The 19,501-nt window shown below is 42.9% G+C and overlaps 1 protein-coding gene across 2 annotated transcripts in view; it reads left to right on the forward strand.

Annotated features, from left to right (window-relative positions):
- Positions 1 to 19,501, forward strand: part of PPIL2 (peptidylprolyl isomerase like 2) — a 152,780-nt gene that overhangs the window by 118,841 nt on the left and 14,438 nt on the right. For both annotated transcript variants that reach the window (XM_032776982.2, XM_032776988.2), the window contains 2 exons: positions 10,403 to 10,520; positions 12,830 to 12,886. In XM_032776982.2, the coding sequence (XP_032632873.1) occupies positions 10,403 to 10,520; positions 12,830 to 12,886 (175 nt within the window). The remainder of the gene's footprint in view (positions 1 to 10,402; positions 10,521 to 12,829; positions 12,887 to 19,501) is intronic.

Raw genomic sequence — 19,501 nt, forward strand, 5'->3', positions numbered from 1 at the left:
CACGCCCGCCATATCAGTATTTTCAACCAGCAAGTTACCATTACCACCTATAATCAGTTTCAGCATTGCATTTGAATCAACCCATTCCATCTCCACTGTTCTTCCCAAAACCTCATATGGGAACAAATCGAAAGTAATGCTTCATACCTGGACATCCCTAAAGGCCTGCTTTTACATTGAAGGACAAAGTCTTTCAGAAATCACAAAGTTATTTCTTTCCATTATGCAATGATCTCAGCGGCATCTATGCATCATCCAAACAAAGGCTGTTGAAATAGTGTCCAACAGCATTGATTTTTGCTATCATGAACAACTACAACCCCACGGGGACCCAACACACTCCACAGAGCACTCTGTCACATCGATAAGGTTTCCTCACACAACATACTACTATGGACATCTGCAAAGTAGCTACCCCTGGGTGTCCCACATATGTCACCACAACATTACTCCATAAGAGCAGCACTTGTCCTCAAGATGCTCTCTACTCGGGACTTTGCGGCTTTCTATGCATCTTGCTACCTATTGGTCAATTTCGATGTCCCGCTTCACATTTCCACAGAGATAACTGCCCTCTACAGCTCACCTTAAGTCGGAGCACCTCATCAGGACCACCTCCTTGAAAAGAGGGGGTTTCATTTCTGTATTGTACATGCACGGTTCTCTCAGGGTATTTGACGTCGCCCTGTTCCATGATGCAATCTATTCTCCTGGTGGGTGTACCCTCTGTAGTGAGACCTCCGGCCCATGGCTGTCACCTCACCCCATATTCGCGAACCCATGCAGTACGTCATCAGACTACAACCCATCACTCAATGGGGACGATCCTGAAAGAAATCTTTCCCTGAAACCCCTTCTTTCTGCTTCAAACGACCCCCACAACCTCATCATCTGAAGCAAGCCTCTTTCACACGACCAGGACACACCCAAACTCAAAGCGCAGACCTTGCCAGAACAGACTGCAAACGCTCAGAGTTGTAGCAATGGAAATATGATCAACACCCCTACAACATCCTTCAGATCTGGTGTGTCCTGCACCATGTGGTGTTACCTCATCCAGTTACTGAATGCCCCAGTAACCTATATGGTGAAACTAGACATCACTTATGCTCTCAAATGCAACTCACTCATGGGAAACGCTTAAAAGACAAAACACCTATCCCTCTGAGTTGAATACTTTTCACAAACAGTCATTCTATATCGACTTATTAGTCTCTCCTCAAGGAAACCTGCCGACAAACACTTGGCAAAAACCATGTCAGAGCTTAAATTTCATAACTTTGCTAGAGTCTAAAAATCTTAGGCCTATGTCTCCACTTGGCAATTGACGACAAAACTTTTGTCTTTCAGAGGTGTTACCCTCCCCAAAGACCAAAACGTTTTTGCTGCAACAAGTTGCAGGCATGAATGGCGCACTCTCCTGCAACCCAAAGCTAACCCCTCTGTTGAGGGTGGAAGTTTATCAGTGCAGAGAGCCGGACATAGAGCAGACTACAGTGCACAACTATTTTTAGGTCAGCATCGCTGTAGCAACCAGCATACTCACTAAAAGCTGTGTTTTTCTATAGTGTAGGACAAAGCCATGTCTTCAGAATAAAAGACACTGGATTAATTGTTTGTACAACTAATTTTAACCCTGTGTCCTTTTTGTCCTGTGACTGGAGGGGTTGCTAACTAGGCCACTCTCATCTTCGAAGGTCCCTTACAATATGTGCTCATTACTTTAGATGAACAGATAGTCAGCCTGTATTTGCTGTGTACATGAGTACCTTTCCCAACTTGAAGAAGAGCTCTGTGTAGCTCGAAAGCTTGTCTCTCTCCTAATGGCACAGATTGGTCCAAATGACAAATAATTACGAACCCACTTTATCTCTCTCAAAATCCTCTGACTTTACACGCTACAGTAACACTGCATGATGATAAGTCTGTCTGTCTGGCAATATGCAATTAAGGGTTTGCTTAATCTTTTTTTCTGTAGATTAAAATTTTTATCAGTGGGGCGATTAACTCGATATGTTCCTAGGGAAAGACTTTTTTTTTAAACCGTAGTGACTTCTCAAGAAATATCTGCCACACCAGCTATGGACAGTTACTTCAACAAACTATGTTAGCAGCGAGTGCATTTTCTGTCTGATACTTTTTGCACAAAATAGGGAAAATTAACAAAATAAGTTACCTTGGGTTTGGTGCTCCATTAGAACACGAGGGTAGGGATCAGATAGTGATCATCCCTGTTGGTGAAAACATCAGAATGGACCAGGAAATATTTTTAAGGCTCTTCCAAGTTTAAGAACCAAAACAAGGTGTCGTGGTTGGGTAGAGGGGAATAGTCACTGTCTCTTTTCCTTTTAAATACGTGTGGTTTAATCAAGGAATCTATGTCTGCAGCCATACTTGATGCTACTTTATGGAGAAAATCGGGCCCTTAGATCAGCATAGAGGAGTCAGGCTCTCTCCATGTACTGATCTCCCTTTCTGCGTGGAATGGGGAGCTACTCGGCTTCCATGGCACCATCCATTGCCAGACCTGTTGAAGGCCTCTCCTCGTAGAGTTTGGGGATACGTTTGGAAGAGGGTTGCAGGGAAGAACGGAAGGTCAATGGCCAGACCTTTAAGGGAGGTGCTAAAACTGCACTGTGGTCTCTCTCTCCAGCCCTGCCAGAAATCACCAGGAGAGCCTAATACAGATTTAGACTGTATAATTTCCCACAAACTTTTCAACAGGGCATCAGAATCTTGATGCAACTATAAAATGTCCCTGGGGGCCATGGTTCCAGTGAGCTGGGGGATCGGACGTTGTTTCCTTGAGTGCCACAAATCTTTGTCGGTTCCCCACAGGTCGTTTTTTGTTTTGCCTTTTTTTGTTGTTTTTTGGAGTATTCCGGCGGGAAAGACACACCATCTCCTTTTGATGTGGGGATCTCCACAAGGGGATTTCTTCCCCTAGGAGCAAGGTTCTCACCTTTTTCTTTCTGAGCCCCCTCCCCCAACATGCTATAAAAACTCCCACAGTCCACCATGTGCCATAATAACTGGTTTTCTGCATTAAAAGCCAGGGCAGGCTTAGGCGGTATGCAAGCCAGGGCAATTGCCTGGGGCCCCACGCCTCAGGGGCCTCTCCAGGCGGACATCTTGCTCGTCTTCAACTTCCTCCCTAGGTGGCAGGGCTCAGGGACCTGGGCTTCCAGCTCCATGCAGTGGACTTCGGGTTTCTGCCCTGGGCCCTAGTGAGTCTAATTGCTGCGCCCTGCTTGGAGGCCCCCTAAACCTGCTGGAGGCCCCCTTAAGGGGGCCTAGACCCTGGGGTTCGAGAACGTACCTGCCTCGAAGTACCCTTCCCTATGGGTTTGACCTTTTGTGAGGGTGATCTGGGCATAAGCATAAACTGTAACTTTTGGCCTGTATCTGGTGTGCCTCTCTATGCATCTCACTATATTTGTGTCCAAGTCATGTACAATCTACACCTCTGCTTCATGCAAAAAAAAATGTAGCCTTACTGCAACAGACTTTTTTATTTCCGTTTCTTAAAATTCACAGTTCTCACACTGATCCAGTTGAGGACATTTTAACTGTAGTTGGATGGCTTAGTGACCTGGCCCAGGCTCCTGTAGGTGCTCTATCTTCAAGTCAAGGCTCTGACAGAATTTCACATTGGTTAAGTGGTGTTTCATGCAAAGTTCAATACAATTTCTACTTTATTAACGTATGCCGTTTTCAAGAAATTTAATCTGTTATTGCATCAAATGGTAGTGCAATCTCGTTGTTTATGAGGTCCTTCAGATACACTGCTGATAGGAGTGCCTGTTAAGTAGATAGATCTATCAGATCTGTCAGTGGGAATGCAGTTCCAAATGAGTTAAGGACTTCTGTGACGATGTTATAATGTATCTGTTCACTTTGTTCCTCACTATAGTTATTTAAATGCATTTCTATCTAAACTATAGCGGTGGCAGCTGCACACAGCTGTTCCTTGTCAAAGCTGATATTAGCTAAAAACTAATCTTAAAAGGACAGTACCTTCTGCCTCAGCTTAGACATATTCACCTTTACTTAACATAAACAAAATATTGCCACTTATGTTCCTGTCTGGATAAGCATAGCCAGAGTGGGATCTTTATTGCTTATGGAGCGAAAATGTCTTAGTTTTCTACTTTCGTATAGATGAGTATCGGCATGGTTCAGTGGTTCTCAAACTGTGGGTCGGACCCCAAAGTCGCGTTGCGACCCATTTAATGGGCGTCGCCAGGGCTGGCGTTAGATTTGCTGAGGGCTCAGGGACTCCCAGCCCAGCCTGAGATCGTCAGTCCTTGGACAGCTGGCTCAGCCGTTACAGGCCCCTGCCCAGGGCTGGCCATCACCAAGGTGGTGGAACTCTGGGCTTTTGCCCCCCCCCACAGTGGGTGGGCTCAGAGCTTCAACTACCCCTCCTGGTTCATAGTACTTGTGTGTCAGAGGGAGTCACAGTGCAGTGAGAATGAAGTCTTCTAGAACCGCTGGCATTATTTCATTTTATTGGTCATTTTTTGATCTTGTAGTTAACGCGCATTACAATTGTAGAATGGAAGCTTCTTCCCAGTACTAATCTTTCTGTAAACTACATCCTACCTGGTTTTGATCTCCCAGCTTCCCTCGTGACCCAAACTACTGTTTTGGGAATTTGAATCTAAAACATCCTTAAATAAGAAATGATTCTCTGAGTATCCTTTAATTTTGCCTACCCGCTTTCTCCGCGGCGCTACTTTGGATGGATTTTTTGTGATTGTTGTTTAGAATTAATGCTGTCATTAGTGTTGTTTCAGTTTTGTTGAAGCCAATGCCAGATTTTGTTTGAAGCCCAATGCCAAATTTTGTTTGAAGCCATCAATGCCAATTAGTATGCAAGGAACAAATAATTGCTTTAGAGGCAAGAATATTGCCTTGCTCTTCTAAAGCATTATTTTTCCTTGGCATACTAATTGGCATTTTGTTTTCTCAGTTGAAGTGTTCTTCTGTCTATATTTGTACATCTCTCTAGGTTACCTTCATTCTGAATTCTAACTTGTCTCCGAACAGTTGCTGGCCTTTTTTGTACTATGTCAGAAATTTTTACTGACTAATAGCTATTTCTAGAATAAAACTTTTCCTGGAATTGTTGTCGGTAAATGTTCAGTGTGATCGATAGCAAGCTAATCTACTTAGCATCCAGGGATATCTCCTGACTCTCATTCATGTTTCTTCTTATCCTTGAAACAACTTTAATGCTCCATTAAGGGTGCAGTTGCCAGTTTTAAGTTTTCTTTTTACCTATTTAAACTCTGATTGAAGGCGGTTTGATAACGACACACGCCTAACTGCTATTATTAGTTTATCAATGGTGGCTACAGTTAAATTTTTCATCTTTAACTGAGGATTCAAGTGGCTATGCTAGTCTTTTAACCGTTTCTCAACCTGGAATTTGTCTCTGCGGGTAAATAGACGGTGAACGTTTCGTACTTTAGCTTCAGAGCCTTGCAGGATCCTATGGTACAATGAGGGAAAAATAACAGTTGTATAAAGTTCTTAACGTAACTAATAAAAATTCTGTTCATCTAAATGTCCTACATGCAGCTGTTGCTGAACGTGTTTCCCACAATTTTAAATGTATTTCCTAAAATTTTGCATTGTAGATTTTTATTATTATAGACATCTCATGCATAACTCCATGTATTCTTACATGTTAAGATGAGCAGGTGCATTTAGGTACATATATTCTCCATTAATTTCTAGAATAAGTTCAGTTTATCCCTGCAGTGTCAGTTTGTGTCCACTATTGAAAAACAATATCTTTCCCTGCTGTCATTGGGAGGCAACTAATGTACTATGCTAAGAATCTCCGTGACGGGCATTTCGAGCAAAACTTACTCATAAAAAAAAGTTAGGTAAATGGGTTAGACTCAACTTTTTGGTAAGCTCGGAGCTTTCATGTGCAATAATGCTGCTTTTTAATATTTTGACTTTTTGAAACAGCTGCCAAAAAGTGAGCAAAAGTCATCCTGGTCTGTAATTTAATTTTACCATCACCTAATGAAACATCTGTTAATTCTGGACTCCATTTTGGGAGGAGTATTATTAAGGATAATTATTCCTTCGAGTGTTGTCGGGGACACAAGAACTAGATATGTTTAGAATTGGATGATCTTAGTATAATCTCGGACTTCTTAGTTACCAAGACGAAATATCTGTGGGGAGAAAAATGATACTAATAATCAAAACCCCCTATACATGTAAAACTGGATAGGTCAATTTCAGCTCTCCCTTTGTTCTTGAGTTGTGGACTGTGCTGTATGCTGGTCACTTGGGACGCTACAGTTCAATCCCTTGTGGACAAACACTGCCCTTCAGAAAATTCCAGGATACCTGGAAGGTTCACTTGCAATAGGATTCAAATTGTTTGCTCTCTGACCGATGAGCCCAGGTCCTCCACATTCATTGTAATTTTCCAGAAAAGTTTCCTATCTCACTAAGGCTACTACAAGTTGATTAGGTCTCTAGATATGGTATTGCTGAAGTCTTATTGCCTTTCAGGTTTCGGTGTTAAAATTTCATCTCTTGCAAATTGAGTGGTTCGAATAACTGTTAGTGAAGGAGACTTTTAAAGACTTGGTTGGGATTAAAAGAGTACTGTGTTGCCACTTATATCATTGTCGAAAGATTAACTTGGACCCTATCACAAAAGCCTATGTCTCCAGCCAAAGTAATGCTTTTGATGTCACGCTAAGAAAACTTTTTTGGATCCCTTCCATTCAAAAATCAATCTGACAATGCATCTAGGCAACCAGAAAGAATCCTTCAGGTGGTGGAATCACCAGTTTCCGTCGCTTCTCACTGTCGACGTTCCAGCGCATCTTCGCTACCCCCCCTGGCCGTTGTGTTCTGGTCTTTAACGGACACACAAGCGCCAGTGTACTACATCAACAGGCAGAGGACTCGCTCGTTCTCCCCTGTGTCAAGAAGCCATTCAACTATGGGACTTCTGTATAGCCCTCCAAGTGATTCTAGTAGCTTCCTTCCTGCCCAGAGTCCGGAACACCTGCGGATCGGTGAGCAGGTCCTTCCTCTGCCAGAGTTTGGTCGATCAGATCGCACGTCATCTCGATCCATCTTTCCAGAGGTGCGGGCTTTCCCCTCATAGACCTCTTCGCGTTCCACTCGAACCAGGAAGTCGCAGATTTGTCATTCTCCAGCGCGCCTCTCCCCGGGCCTCGAAACGGTCATGCCTGTCCCTGCGTTGGAGCCACCGCCCTACTTCATCGCTTCCCACCCTCTTCTTGGCTACACCCCAGGGTCTTGCTCCAAGGTTCGCCAGACACAGGCGCGACTCAGGCTTCAACGCGGCGTGCGCCAGGCCAAGCTTGCTCACCACCCTCCTGGCCTGTCAGTCAGCCGCTCAATCTCCCCTCCAGTGTCCCGGACCCATGCAACAGGCACCGGAGACCTCCTCGCTCATCTTCGGATCTGCGTCCTCATGCACCTCACGCCGTGGCTCTACATGCGCTGAATTGAAGAATACCGCTTGCCCAGTCCAGTCAGCGCATTTCTCCGTCCATACGCCAACGGAACCCGCGGCAACCCGCAGCACGTATGTTAGCCAAGTGGAGGCGCTCACGGCCTGGATGTGCATCCCACCGATTTGTCCCCTCACAGGGTCAATCACGACATCCTAGACTACCTCTGGTATTAAGCAGGGAGGGCTGGCACTTCCCTCGCTTACAAGGTGCACCTGGCAGAATATACCCTTCCATCCGGCGATGACTGATGGGTCGGGTTCTTCACCCGCTAGTACCCTACTCTTCCTGAAGGTCTGGACCCTGTTACTTCATCCCCCACCTCTGCACGCGCCAGGCGACCCTCCTGGACCCTACAATTGGTCTTGAACGGACTTATGTTGCCGCCCTTTCGAACCACTAGGCAACTTGCCGCTGTCTCTATCTATCGGTTGAACCGGTCTTCCTTGGTGGCGAATCACCCAGCGCGTCGGGTTTCGAGATCAGACCTCACTGTCGATCCCCCCGTAAGCCATCTTTCCATAAAGACAAAGTGCACTGCAGCCTCATCCTGCTTCCTGCCTACGGTGGTGTCTGCTTCCACGCTGCCAGGACATCTTCTCCGGCTTTTTCTCCAGAAGCCGCATTGTTCTTGCGAGAGAGCAGACAGCTAACACCTTGGAGTGGCAGAGCACTGGCTTTCTATGTGGAACAAACCAGCCCATTCCGAAGGTGCTCGCGAGCTCTCTCTTGCGCGATTTCAAGAGCGATGAATAAGGTTGCCAGTCTCACGTCCCAGGAGGATTCTCCTCCCTGTCACGGCCTGTATTCGCTACGGCTACCGAGCAAGCTCAGGTTCCCCTCGGTCACCTTACGCGCATTCCACGAGGGCTCAAGCTTCCTCGCAGCCTACTGCATTATGTGCCCATCAGGAGATTTGCCGTGCTGCGACCTGGTCATCGTCCACACTTTCGCCTCGCACTGCGTGCGGTCCAGCAGTCTCGGGACGACGCGGCTTTTGGGGCGGCCGTACTCCAGACTGCCGCGTCTCACTCCGACCCCTCCGCCTAGGTAAGGCTTGGGATTCACCTAAAATGGAATGCATATGAGCAACCATCGAAAGAAACAAGATTACTTCACTGTAACTGTTGTTCTTCGGATGCGTTGCTCATATCATTCCAAACCCACCTCCTTCCCCACTGTCGAGTAGCTGGAGAAGGAACTGAAGGGTGGCAGGTCGGTGGGCTATTTATCGGCGCACGTGTTGGTGGCGCCACTCCAGGGGGCGCCCAGCCGACCCGCCGAGTGTTGCTAGGGTAAAAAGTTTCTCCGACGGCTGTGCATGCGGCGCGCACACACCTAAATGGAATGGATATGAGCAACACATCTCGAAGAACAACAGTTACAGGGTAAGTAACCTTGTCTTCTGATTACAGGAACTCCCCACGGTGTTAGAAGAGTCTCTCTTCGCCTCCTCTTGTCAAATTGCAGAGCTGGCAATATTCAAATTTATTAACAGGTCTTTTGAACAAGATTAATTGGGTCCTTAAGAAGTTCAGCTTCTCCTGAGATTTCACATTTGTTTAGAGCCACATGCATCTGCATTTACAGCTGTCTACCTGCAATACTTGATTATTAGACAATATTGTGAAGTCAATATGAATAGGTTTCCCCAGAGTCTCTTTCTCGATACATATTTGCAGTTTTCTGTACTAGGCTGCTATCTAAAGCCCATTTCCCTCCTCCTCAGTAAGTACTCTCTCTGCTCTTCTGTCCAATTGTATCATATCATTTCTTTCCTGTGTACATGTGCAAATAGCCGCTGAGTATTGCAGATCTGTTGAACTGCTGCTTTGCTAGCGATATGGTTACTCCAGAGAGTTCTCAAGCCTGTTCTGCAGATGAGCCAGCCTGCTTCCCTAGTCTGATGTTTTTGTGTTTGCGTGCTTTCTAATCCGGTGCCAAGGTGAAATATTCTTCACGGTTTGTCAAACAAGATTATGGAGTTGACTGTAAAACTATGGAAATGACTCATCTCAGCATTTTTTTCGTATTAGGAGTGATCTGGGATGAAAGTGAAAATGTCAGATCTGTCATAAATAATGTAGAAATGACAGCCTGGCAGAGAGATCTGCAGTCTCGCAGACCCTTTTTCTATCTGCTGCTGTTGAAAAGAAATAAGTCTTGGATGGCCAGATCCCCAGCTGATGCAAATCTACACAGTTCCCTTGACTTCAGTGGAGCTACATCTGTTTACAGCAGCCAAGGATCTGGTCCAGAATGTCTAAATTACTGTGTCAATTTGGATGAAGTATATCCCCTTACACTGAGCCAGATTGCTTAGTTAGGAGTTGAACTGCTGAGTTTTTAGTTCAGTATTGGGCTGTATACCATATACTTTATTGATCCTATGAAAGTATATTTAATACAGTAGTAAATAATTTCCAAACCTCATAGCAGCAACAAAGTATCCAGAGTGCAATTAAACTGGTAATTTTCTGCTCGTTGCCTTTATTTTTGTCAGGAAAAACACCTTTCAGGATTTAATGTCGCACAAAGAAGGTTGTGGTTTGATGGGCCAGCAGTAAAATATTAAATCCCTGAGAACTCTTGGTGCACAGAATATATAATGCAGCCAATAAACAATCTTATCAGTCACACTTGATGAGAGCAGTAGGGAGGCAGTGTGCTGTGCTGATAATTCCAAAATTTGATTTCATGGGGACACTCAGGCACCAGAGTGGTAGTGGGAAAGGGAATGAAAATGTATACAAAGTAGTGAGGAGCCCCATAAACCTGAGCACAATGGCAGCACTGCCAAATAACTATGAGTGCTGGGAGCGATTTGAAGGGTAATGGGAATCTAACATCAGGGTTGGTTGTTTTGTTTTTGTTTTTAGGAGGAGAGTCCTATTGGGGGAAACCTTTTAAAGATGAGTTCAAGCCAAATCTGTCCCACACTGGACGTGGTATTCTTAGCATGGCCAACTCAGGACCCAACAGCAACAAATCACAATTGTAAGTGGTCGCTTGCTATTCTGTAAAGGGTTGTCTTATAGAGTTAAGAAGATAAATGGAATTCTATGAACTACTTAGGATACACCTGAATGAAATGCTCTCCCAAGTACTTTGTATTGATACCACTAAAGTGTAAGACTAAAAGTGTAAGACTAAGTCATTTTAAAGACTAAAACTTGAAGCATGTCATGAAGATCTGTAGTTCCTTTGTGTTTTTGGTATCATCAGTAGAGTTCCCTGTTTCATATAATCAGTAGTTTTTGTTCATGTTCTCTGGCTCTTCAGAGAAAAGAAGTTGTTCCTACTATGGAACTTTTAAAAAGACCTTCTCTTATGGCTCAGTCCTTCAAGGTGCCGAGCACTATAGTACCTTCACTTAGGCATGTGATTAACTTTAAGTACATGAGTAATAGTTCCATTGTCTTTAATAAAATTACTCACAAGCTTAAAGTTAAGTACTTGCTTAAGTAGTTTGCTGCACTGGGACCAAAGTGCTGAGCATCTTGTAGGATCAAGCCCTTAGAGCCTATCATGAAGCTGAGCATTATTGCTAAATCACTGATGCTAAATCAACTAGTGTATAGTGGAGGTTTCTTTAAATAAGATATTTCAAGTACCCAGGAAACAGATTATAGGAAATGATTTGGAACAACTCGCAAGAGCTACTGTTCATACTCTATGTGATTTACTGCTATTGTGTCACAACATGTACTTTCATCTGTGCGTATATTTTTCCTTGTTACTGTAAATTTACATGAACTTCCTTTTACAGCATGAAGTCCTTGAGACTCTCCTGCTGCTTGCTTTTATAAGATTTCATTGACAAGGTTTAGAATTTTCTGAGAACTGTTGCTAACTTAGAAGCTGTATGAATGGCTCACCTATGCAGGTGATAGTCACACTGATGTAGAACGAAGTAGGTAGGTAAGTCGGTTCAGCGTACAAAGTTACAATAGATCATTTTTATAAGCACCTGGTACTGACAAGGACTTGAGTAAAACTCAGACTTCATCCCAAGAATCCTCAGGAATTAGATTAATTCCCTGTTTGCTTTGTTTTGTTTTGGCTGTCCTCGTGAATTATTAGCTTTCAGTATTTTCTAGGGCCCATGTTAGCTCTCAGCTATTTTTGGTATACTGTCATCTGATTGACTTCTGCTGGTCTAATTATTATACAACTGAGAATAAGATGATACAGAGGATGCATAAAGAAGATAAAATTTAATGTGCACCCCTGGAGAGACTCATGCATTAACCCAGGGATTTCCAAACCTTTTCATGGGGTTACCTATATCTTAATAGAGATATTACCTGGCAGATGGCATCCTCTCCCATTTACAATCGCACAATTTTCCTGTGGCAACTACAGCACTTGGGTACATGGAAAAGTGCTATTAGGAAAATGTTTTATTTGTAGTTGTCTATAATGCTATATAACAGATGGAAACAAGGAGGAGAGCCAGCACTATGTGCTAGCCAACTCTCCAGGGACCATCCGTGTCCAAGACCACGCTATTGGAACCTCTGCATTATATACAATTGCGGTCGGAGCTTCCAAAGAATGTTAAGCTATTCAGAAATGTTTGAGTGATTGAGCTTACTTTGCAAAGATATCTTAGACCTCACATTTAAGTTTTGCAAAACTTTAAACAAAACATAATAGCAACAAAAGTTTTCTGAGTTTTATTATTTCAATGAAGGACTATTTAATTTAAATATTCTTCTGCTGTGTTTGCAACCTAAACATGGCATTAGTGAGCCAATAAGAGAGGTGGATTATAAGTAGGCCAATCTATCTTCACTTTAACTGTAAAAAATAAATATCATAAATGGTGAAAATTAAATCTATTTTGAAAATTGGTACTGACGTAGTAGAACACTGTTTTAAAGGTCTTTGCCAGATACAGAATAAATGTATAAATCCGTATAAATGTAATGTAATTCAGGAGCCATAACACCTTGCTAACCTACATTGGCGTTTTTAAAATCTACACATTCACAGAAGGGGATATTCAGCATAGTCAAAGGCGTTTGTATAAGTTACTTGTTAAAATGGTAACTAGGGCAGTGTATGAGAAACTGGAATAAAAGTATCAAAACATGAGGGGTAAAGAACTGACTGTTGCCAGATACCATATTTTACTTTTTTGTGGACTGAAAGTCATTCATTGTACTCGCCACAGAAAGGAGATAGTTAAAGTGCCATCATAGTGGGTTGCCATGTACATATTTTTAAACATAGTTAGCTTTTAAAATACTGTTGAATCTTGAGGGTCATATTCTAAGTGTCATGTTTGTGTTTCCCTTCAGCTTTATCACTTTTCGCTCCTGCACATACCTGGACAAGAAGCACACAATTTTTGGAAGGTAACAAAAGGAATAGAACCACATCATGCATATAGTATGTACTGTGTATGTTCAAGGCATGGAGATGAGTCTGGTAACTTTTGACTTTGATGTGATTTGAAGCAAAATCCAAAATTCTGGCCTCATCTCTGTGGGCCTCAATTGACAAGTATTCCTCTTTCTTTCCATGCTCATTCGCTGATTTCCCGCACATTTCTCTGGGTCTGACACCTGGAAATAGCCTTTTAATCTCTAATTTTGTTCACATCTCTTTTCTCCTTTCACTTATTGTGTGGCAGAGCACACTCCTCTTGGCCCTGAGTAGCTAGTGAGTATTCCAGCACCACCACTAGTCAGGCATTCCCTTTGCCATCATTTTTCTCCCCGTCCACTCTTTCATCATCATCAGCAGCAGCAGTAACCTAATTATTGTGAGATTTTTCTGTTAATGGGCCTCCAGGAATGGTCCAGAACGGGACAGTCAGCACACTCTCTATCTTTTGTACACACTCATCACTGTGACACAGGAGATTATTCCCTGTTCAACACTCTGCTTTCATCACTTCAGGTACTGCCAGCCAATTGGTCAGTCATGACCCAGTGCTTCCTATGCGGTGGCATAGAACACTGAGCTATTCCATAGGCAAACTCTTCTGAGCGCTTGTCCACAGGCACGGCCCTCCGCAGCTCCCAGTGGCCGCGGTTTGCTGTTCCCGGCCAATGGGAGCTGCGGGGAGCCCACCACTGCTTTAGACTGTGAGGCTGTTTTGTAAAATACTTTGGCCCAAAGCAATGAGATCTGAAGGGATGGTACATATGACTTTGTGCAATGTGGCGTCTTTGAAGTCAAGGGAGAATGTTAGACTGCTGGGGAATCCTGTAGTGACAGTGTTTCTCACTCACCAGCAACAGTAGTGACAATAAATGTCACGAAGGCCCTTTAGCTCAAGGAGCAGGTAAGCTGGGTATGGAAAGGGAGCACAAATAAAGAGAGGTGAAGAGGAGACAGTGCCTTCAAATGAAAGAGTATTATGGGCTGTGTGGATTTCCTGCCGCAGTGGAGTTGCCTAGATTAATTCAGTAATTACCCTCTCCAGTGATAACTGGCAATGAACTGCCTGATATTAAAAAAGCTGTAATTAACTTGAAAATTAGCTAGTGGCTTTTGCTGACTTCTTGGTAAGCATTTAATTGAAAAACCCAAATTGGTGAAAACCATTTGGTATTTACCATCTCTGCCAAGTATTGAGCACGAGTTTTCTTCTGGGTGAGAAGCATTTTAGGAAGGCCCACTGCCTGGGGACATTCCTCTGAGTCCCTTTTTATATCATCACCCTAGCTCAGAGGTTCTCGCAACATCATTTTTGGTGGCCTCAGCAGGCGGCCACCAACTCTTACTGGTTGCTGCTCTGAGAATCTTTCCTAAAATACTTAATTAACTTTAGGAAGAACAAATAAATCTGCACATATATACATGTCCATATCATTGTCATTTATTTATATAGAGTTTTTTGCAGATTCAATAATAACAGTAACGTACAGTTATCTCTACTCTTTACTGGACCTAAACAGAATAGAAACACAAATAAGATGCTTTGCATGTTTTGTTTTGTTTTTTTTAGGTTGCTAGTTAGTGAGTCTGCCACTGTGAAAAGTGATATTTGTATATTTGTTAATATCACTTTTCACAGCAGACTTACTCAGCCCTGGCACGTTGGGGGACAAATTATGCCCTGGATGAGGAGGTGGGTAAGGAAGAAGGGGGACCAGGGCCAATGGGGATCTGGAGGAGGCAGCGGAGGTCAAGGTGTTGGCAGGGGGTGAGTCCAGGGATCATGCCCAAAACCCTGCAGCTGGAGGACAGAGCCCACCACCCCAGGGCAGAAGCCTGAAGCCTGAGCCACAACACCCCTGGGAAAGTGGGGAAATCACACTGGTTGCCTCCTCCTATGGTGTTTGTGGCTCCAGAAGGGCTAGGGACGAACCCCTTCAGGCAGCCCCAGAGGAGGAGCTGCTGCTTTGCCAACACCCTCTGTCCTCCCCAGTCACAGCCCAGGAGTCTGTGGCTGCAAGAAAAGCCCATGCCGCATTTGAGAAACTCTCCCTAGCTGGCATGCAAAGAGACCTCCCTCTTCTTGCATTCACAGAATTGCATGAGCAGCAGTGACATTACTTCCAGAAGAACAGCTTAGGCTCACTGTGCAATCTGTATTGATAATTTTTATGCATGGGTCAAGCTGCAGTGTTTTGTGAGCAGCTAGTCAGGAGCCAGCAACCTTTGAATCGTTATGATGGTTCTGCCTCTGAGTTTGGAGGTTTCTTCAGCTCACACTTGATTTCAGAATTCATGGACAGGACAGCATCAGAGACCTTGACCTTGCTTACTGAAGGTCAGACCATGTGTTTGGATGCACACTGAGCGCTCCCGACAAAGGAAATATGATCAGAGTCCTGGTAGACTTGCTCCTCTTTTTTCCCCAATCACATTTCCCGTCTCTGCATGTAAGTGCCATGCTGTATTAGAGTATCTTTTCTTCTGCATTGGGCAGTTTGCTAAAATCCTGGGCTGGGGCAATCAAAAGTAATTGTATTATTTCAGAGTGATAGGCTGTTGTGTGATAGCTATGGCAGTTTCTTGAGATACCCTGGACAAACCTTATTGAATAAAGTTTAAGTATATTTGGAGTCCATTGCATTAAAAATGCAAAGTTTATGTATTATGGTGGGGTTATATGTCACTGCTCTTGCGGGGAGACATGGCCAGTGTCAGCCTTGGGGAGTGTTGTGAACTGCAAAGGATTATTTTAAACAACGTGACAGACAAAGTTAAGTGAAGTTCCTAGGAAATACTTGGGGGAGGAGAATGCAAATTACCACCCCTAGTTATGCAAAGACCCAGCCTTTTGAAGCTCCTCCCTGAGGAGTAGGGGACCATTGCCTGGCTGATTACTTATTCGTGGTCTGCAGATCAAAGATCCGGACTGTATAAAGGAGTGGCTCACAGCTTCATCGTGCTTGTTCTGAACAAACAAACTGTTACAAACCTGTGACCACAGCAAAACCCTTTGACTGGGTTTGCAGGGTTGATTCCTACCAGAGCCCTCACTGGAGTTGGGGTGATCTCTGGTAAGCTTATTAGCATGTGTGTAGTTTCTTTTGATGTTTTAATGTTTTCTGTGTAATACGTTCACTTTAAGAATGAATGTGCTTGCTTAGGCAAAGCTGTGTGGGACCTTAAAACTGTGGGCAATTACACTGTGTATAGCCTCTGAGAAGAAAGGCAAAGCAGCCCTACTTAGGCAGTCAGGGTAGGCAGGAAACCGGGCATATTTTCATATTGAAACACCTCCACCCCAGTCTGGAGGGAGAGAGATGCATGTCTCTGCCCAAGAGAGGTGACTGCTGGAAGTGCGAGTGGGTGCCCTTGGTGGATCATAGAGGGGGAGTACAGGTGCAGTTGCCCTGAACTGTGCCACTCTTATCTAAACATTAGGGTATATTGCTGAATAATAATGTATCCTATTTGTTACTGTTCTGTAACTAATCACATCATCTATAGTTGAAATCAAAGCCCATTAAGGAGCAAAGCTCTTCACGGCCAAGTTTCGAAGCAGCAAATCCTGCCCCTTTTCAGCCTCGGAGGGCTCCAGGAACAGAGACATATTTGCAGGAGTTAGGAAGGGAGCAGGACGTAGTGAATCTATGTAGGGGGCCCAAACCATTGTGCACTACAGGTGCGCATGTAGCAGGCCTAGAGGCAGAGAAAAACAGAGAAGTGGGTCCACTGAATTAGCATCTATCACTCCACTGGCAGTTTGTATAGGTCAGGGGCTACAGCATCATCAGGGCTTCACTGTCTGGGCTTCTAGATTAAATCCTTGGATGGTTTGAGCTGTTTCAGTCTCACTCATGTTAACAGCTTCAAAAGTCTACTCAGTGTCAGCAGACATACCCACACGAGATCCATCTAATATATATGCCTATACACAAACACACATGATCTATCTAACATGCACGCACTGCACAGATATATAAAAATAGGTGTACTTTGTTTTTATAAACATGAACTTGAGGGTAAAATTATTTTCCCCAAATAAAAATGTTTCATCCTGGTTGTTTTTTTTTGTTTCTCATTACAAATTCCGGACACATTCCAGCATTGTCTTCTGGGCAGCAAACTGTATCATTTTGGACCTGTGCATGAGGTTTAATTCATATAATTCAGCAAAACAAAAGTGAAAAAACTGTACAGTACACAAAAGAGAAATAAATTAACTTTCTGGTTTTGGGTTTTTTTTAAACAGAGGACTTGCATGTGATATTTGGAAGCCCATTTCTTAGAGTTTTTGAAGCTTATGAGGTTTTCTTTTAGGGACAGCACTAAATAATGTAGCAGTGAAGCTGGTAGTTTGAGGCTTGCTAAATGAAATCTGCTTATCTGGTAGATTGGCATATGTAAATTAGCAAAGCTTGGTCTATATCAGGGGTCTGCAATCAGAAGTGGTGTGCCGAGTCTTCCATTTATTCACTCTCGTTGAAGGTTTCGCATGCCAGTAATACGTTAATGTTTTTAGAAGGTCTCTTTCTATAAGTCTATAATATGTAACTAAACTATTATTGTATGTAAAGTAAATAAGCTTTTTAAAATGTTTAAGAAGCTTCATTTAAAATGCAGAGCCCACCCAGACTGGTGGCCAGGACCCAGGCAGTGAGAGTGCTACTGGAAATCAGCTCATGCGCTGTCTTTGCCATAGGTTCCCTACCCCGGTCTGTGTGCTTCACTTTGGTTCATGTAGTAATGATTTGGCTCATGGTGATTAATTTTGGTTACAATAAAAGTTTTGACTGAGTTGAGTACTACAAAGTGTCATGCAAGATGACTGCATTTAGGATGTTTGGCTGCCCCATTTAGAACCAACCCAAAAAGGATGGATTTTTAAATAAAACCTATAGCTCTCAGAGATGTAAAAATTTCCAGTGCCAGAGTCAGTCTAGTTTTCAAGAAAATAGAAATGTCCGTCTTGAAGGAGGTACAGGTGCATTTCTTATGCTATACTATGGTAACTGAAGCAAACCTAAACATTCCTGTCTGTTCTCTATATTCAAATGCAACATAGTATTTATCATTCTTCACGGAAAATAAAACAAACTGTTGTTGACTTTTTTCTTTTTGCTGAGGTAAATAGGTAGTTACCCTGAGAAATGAGCATCTTCATGTGTGTGTTGGAAATATAGAGAAAATTTTTCAGTTATCCCAGTTGTCCTAATATAAATTTGTACAATGACTTGAGGGCACCTTCATTTCTGTTATAGGGTATCCTTTGAACAGATCTGTTTTCATGGGTGTCACAGAAGCTGACTAGGTCAATTCAGGACAAATCATGAATAACACCCTATAATTTAAGTAAGAGGTAAACCTTTAAGGGCCAGTCTGGGTGGAAAACATTAAAACTATTTTCATCTTCACCACTTCCACTGTTCTGCCACCTTCTAAATTTAGCATAACTGATATTGAATGCGGAATGATCAATTGCATTTGTATAGTGTACTTATGACACTAAAGGGTAAGACAGGATATTGGTCTGAATTTGTGGCATTTGTTTTTTTTTTATTGTAATGTAACTATTGTGCAAAGATTCCTGTACAGAGTTTCAGGGATTTATTCCTGAAACAGATTTTACCTTGGTGGGTGAAATAAGTAGAGTATTAATTTAATATCCAATCTGCCTCTGTTGGAGGGATGCATCCTATCCTGACATTCTTGTGAGCTTTTCCATATATAGGTTCAATGAGGTTGTTCCTTTGCAAGTGATGCAGTTTATGCACAGGATTTGTGTCGTAGAACGGGGAGGAAACCAGCCCACAGTTACTTCTCTAACATCTTTGTTTCTTCAGTGTAAGTGAAATAATTGCTTTAATGGGCATCAATGTATTGGTTAAGCGTATTGAATCTTGTCATGTTGATGTTAGTATTACAGCTTCATGAGGTTTGACAATTACAGCATATAATTAGGCGTGGCAGAATTGGATTTTTATATTATAATTTTGGCTGATATCGGTGTTCATTTTTAAGCATTTTTTTCCAATTATTGATTTAAATGTTCACAGTTGCGGGAAATTTATGGAGTGGTCAGACAATAATAATTATTTTATGACAGTAAAAGCAGCAGAGAATCCTGTGGCACCTTATAGACTAACAGACGTTTTGGAGCGTGAGCCTTCGTGGGTGAATACCCACTTCGTCAGACACAGGATTTATGACAGTAGACATTGAGATTCAGAGTTAAACCTTTATAACCATTAAAACACACAGTTGTGAACATCACACATCAAAATATGTAAAGTAAATCAAGATAAGTTCTTAAGCACAGTTTTTCTTTCTTTGCCTCTCTGTAAATTTAGATCAAAGGAAATATTTTTTTCGTGGGTTTGTGTGTTCGGTGAAATCGATGTTTACCATCATTTACCAACAAAGATCTAATCCATTCACGCCTTAAAGTTTGAGTCAATGAACCTATATATAATGAAGGCTGTATTGCACAAGCAGTGCCTCTTCTGTATCCATGTTTATTTCAGGCATTCATTTATTCGGTTAGGCATATAAGGGGAGAGTCAGCAAAATCCCTTTAAATATCA

This window comes from Chelonoidis abingdonii, chromosome 22, assembly GCF_003597395.2.
Source record: "Chelonoidis abingdonii isolate Lonesome George chromosome 22, CheloAbing_2.0, whole genome shotgun sequence".
Classification (NCBI taxonomy): Eukaryota; Metazoa; Chordata; order Testudines; family Testudinidae; genus Chelonoidis; species Chelonoidis abingdonii.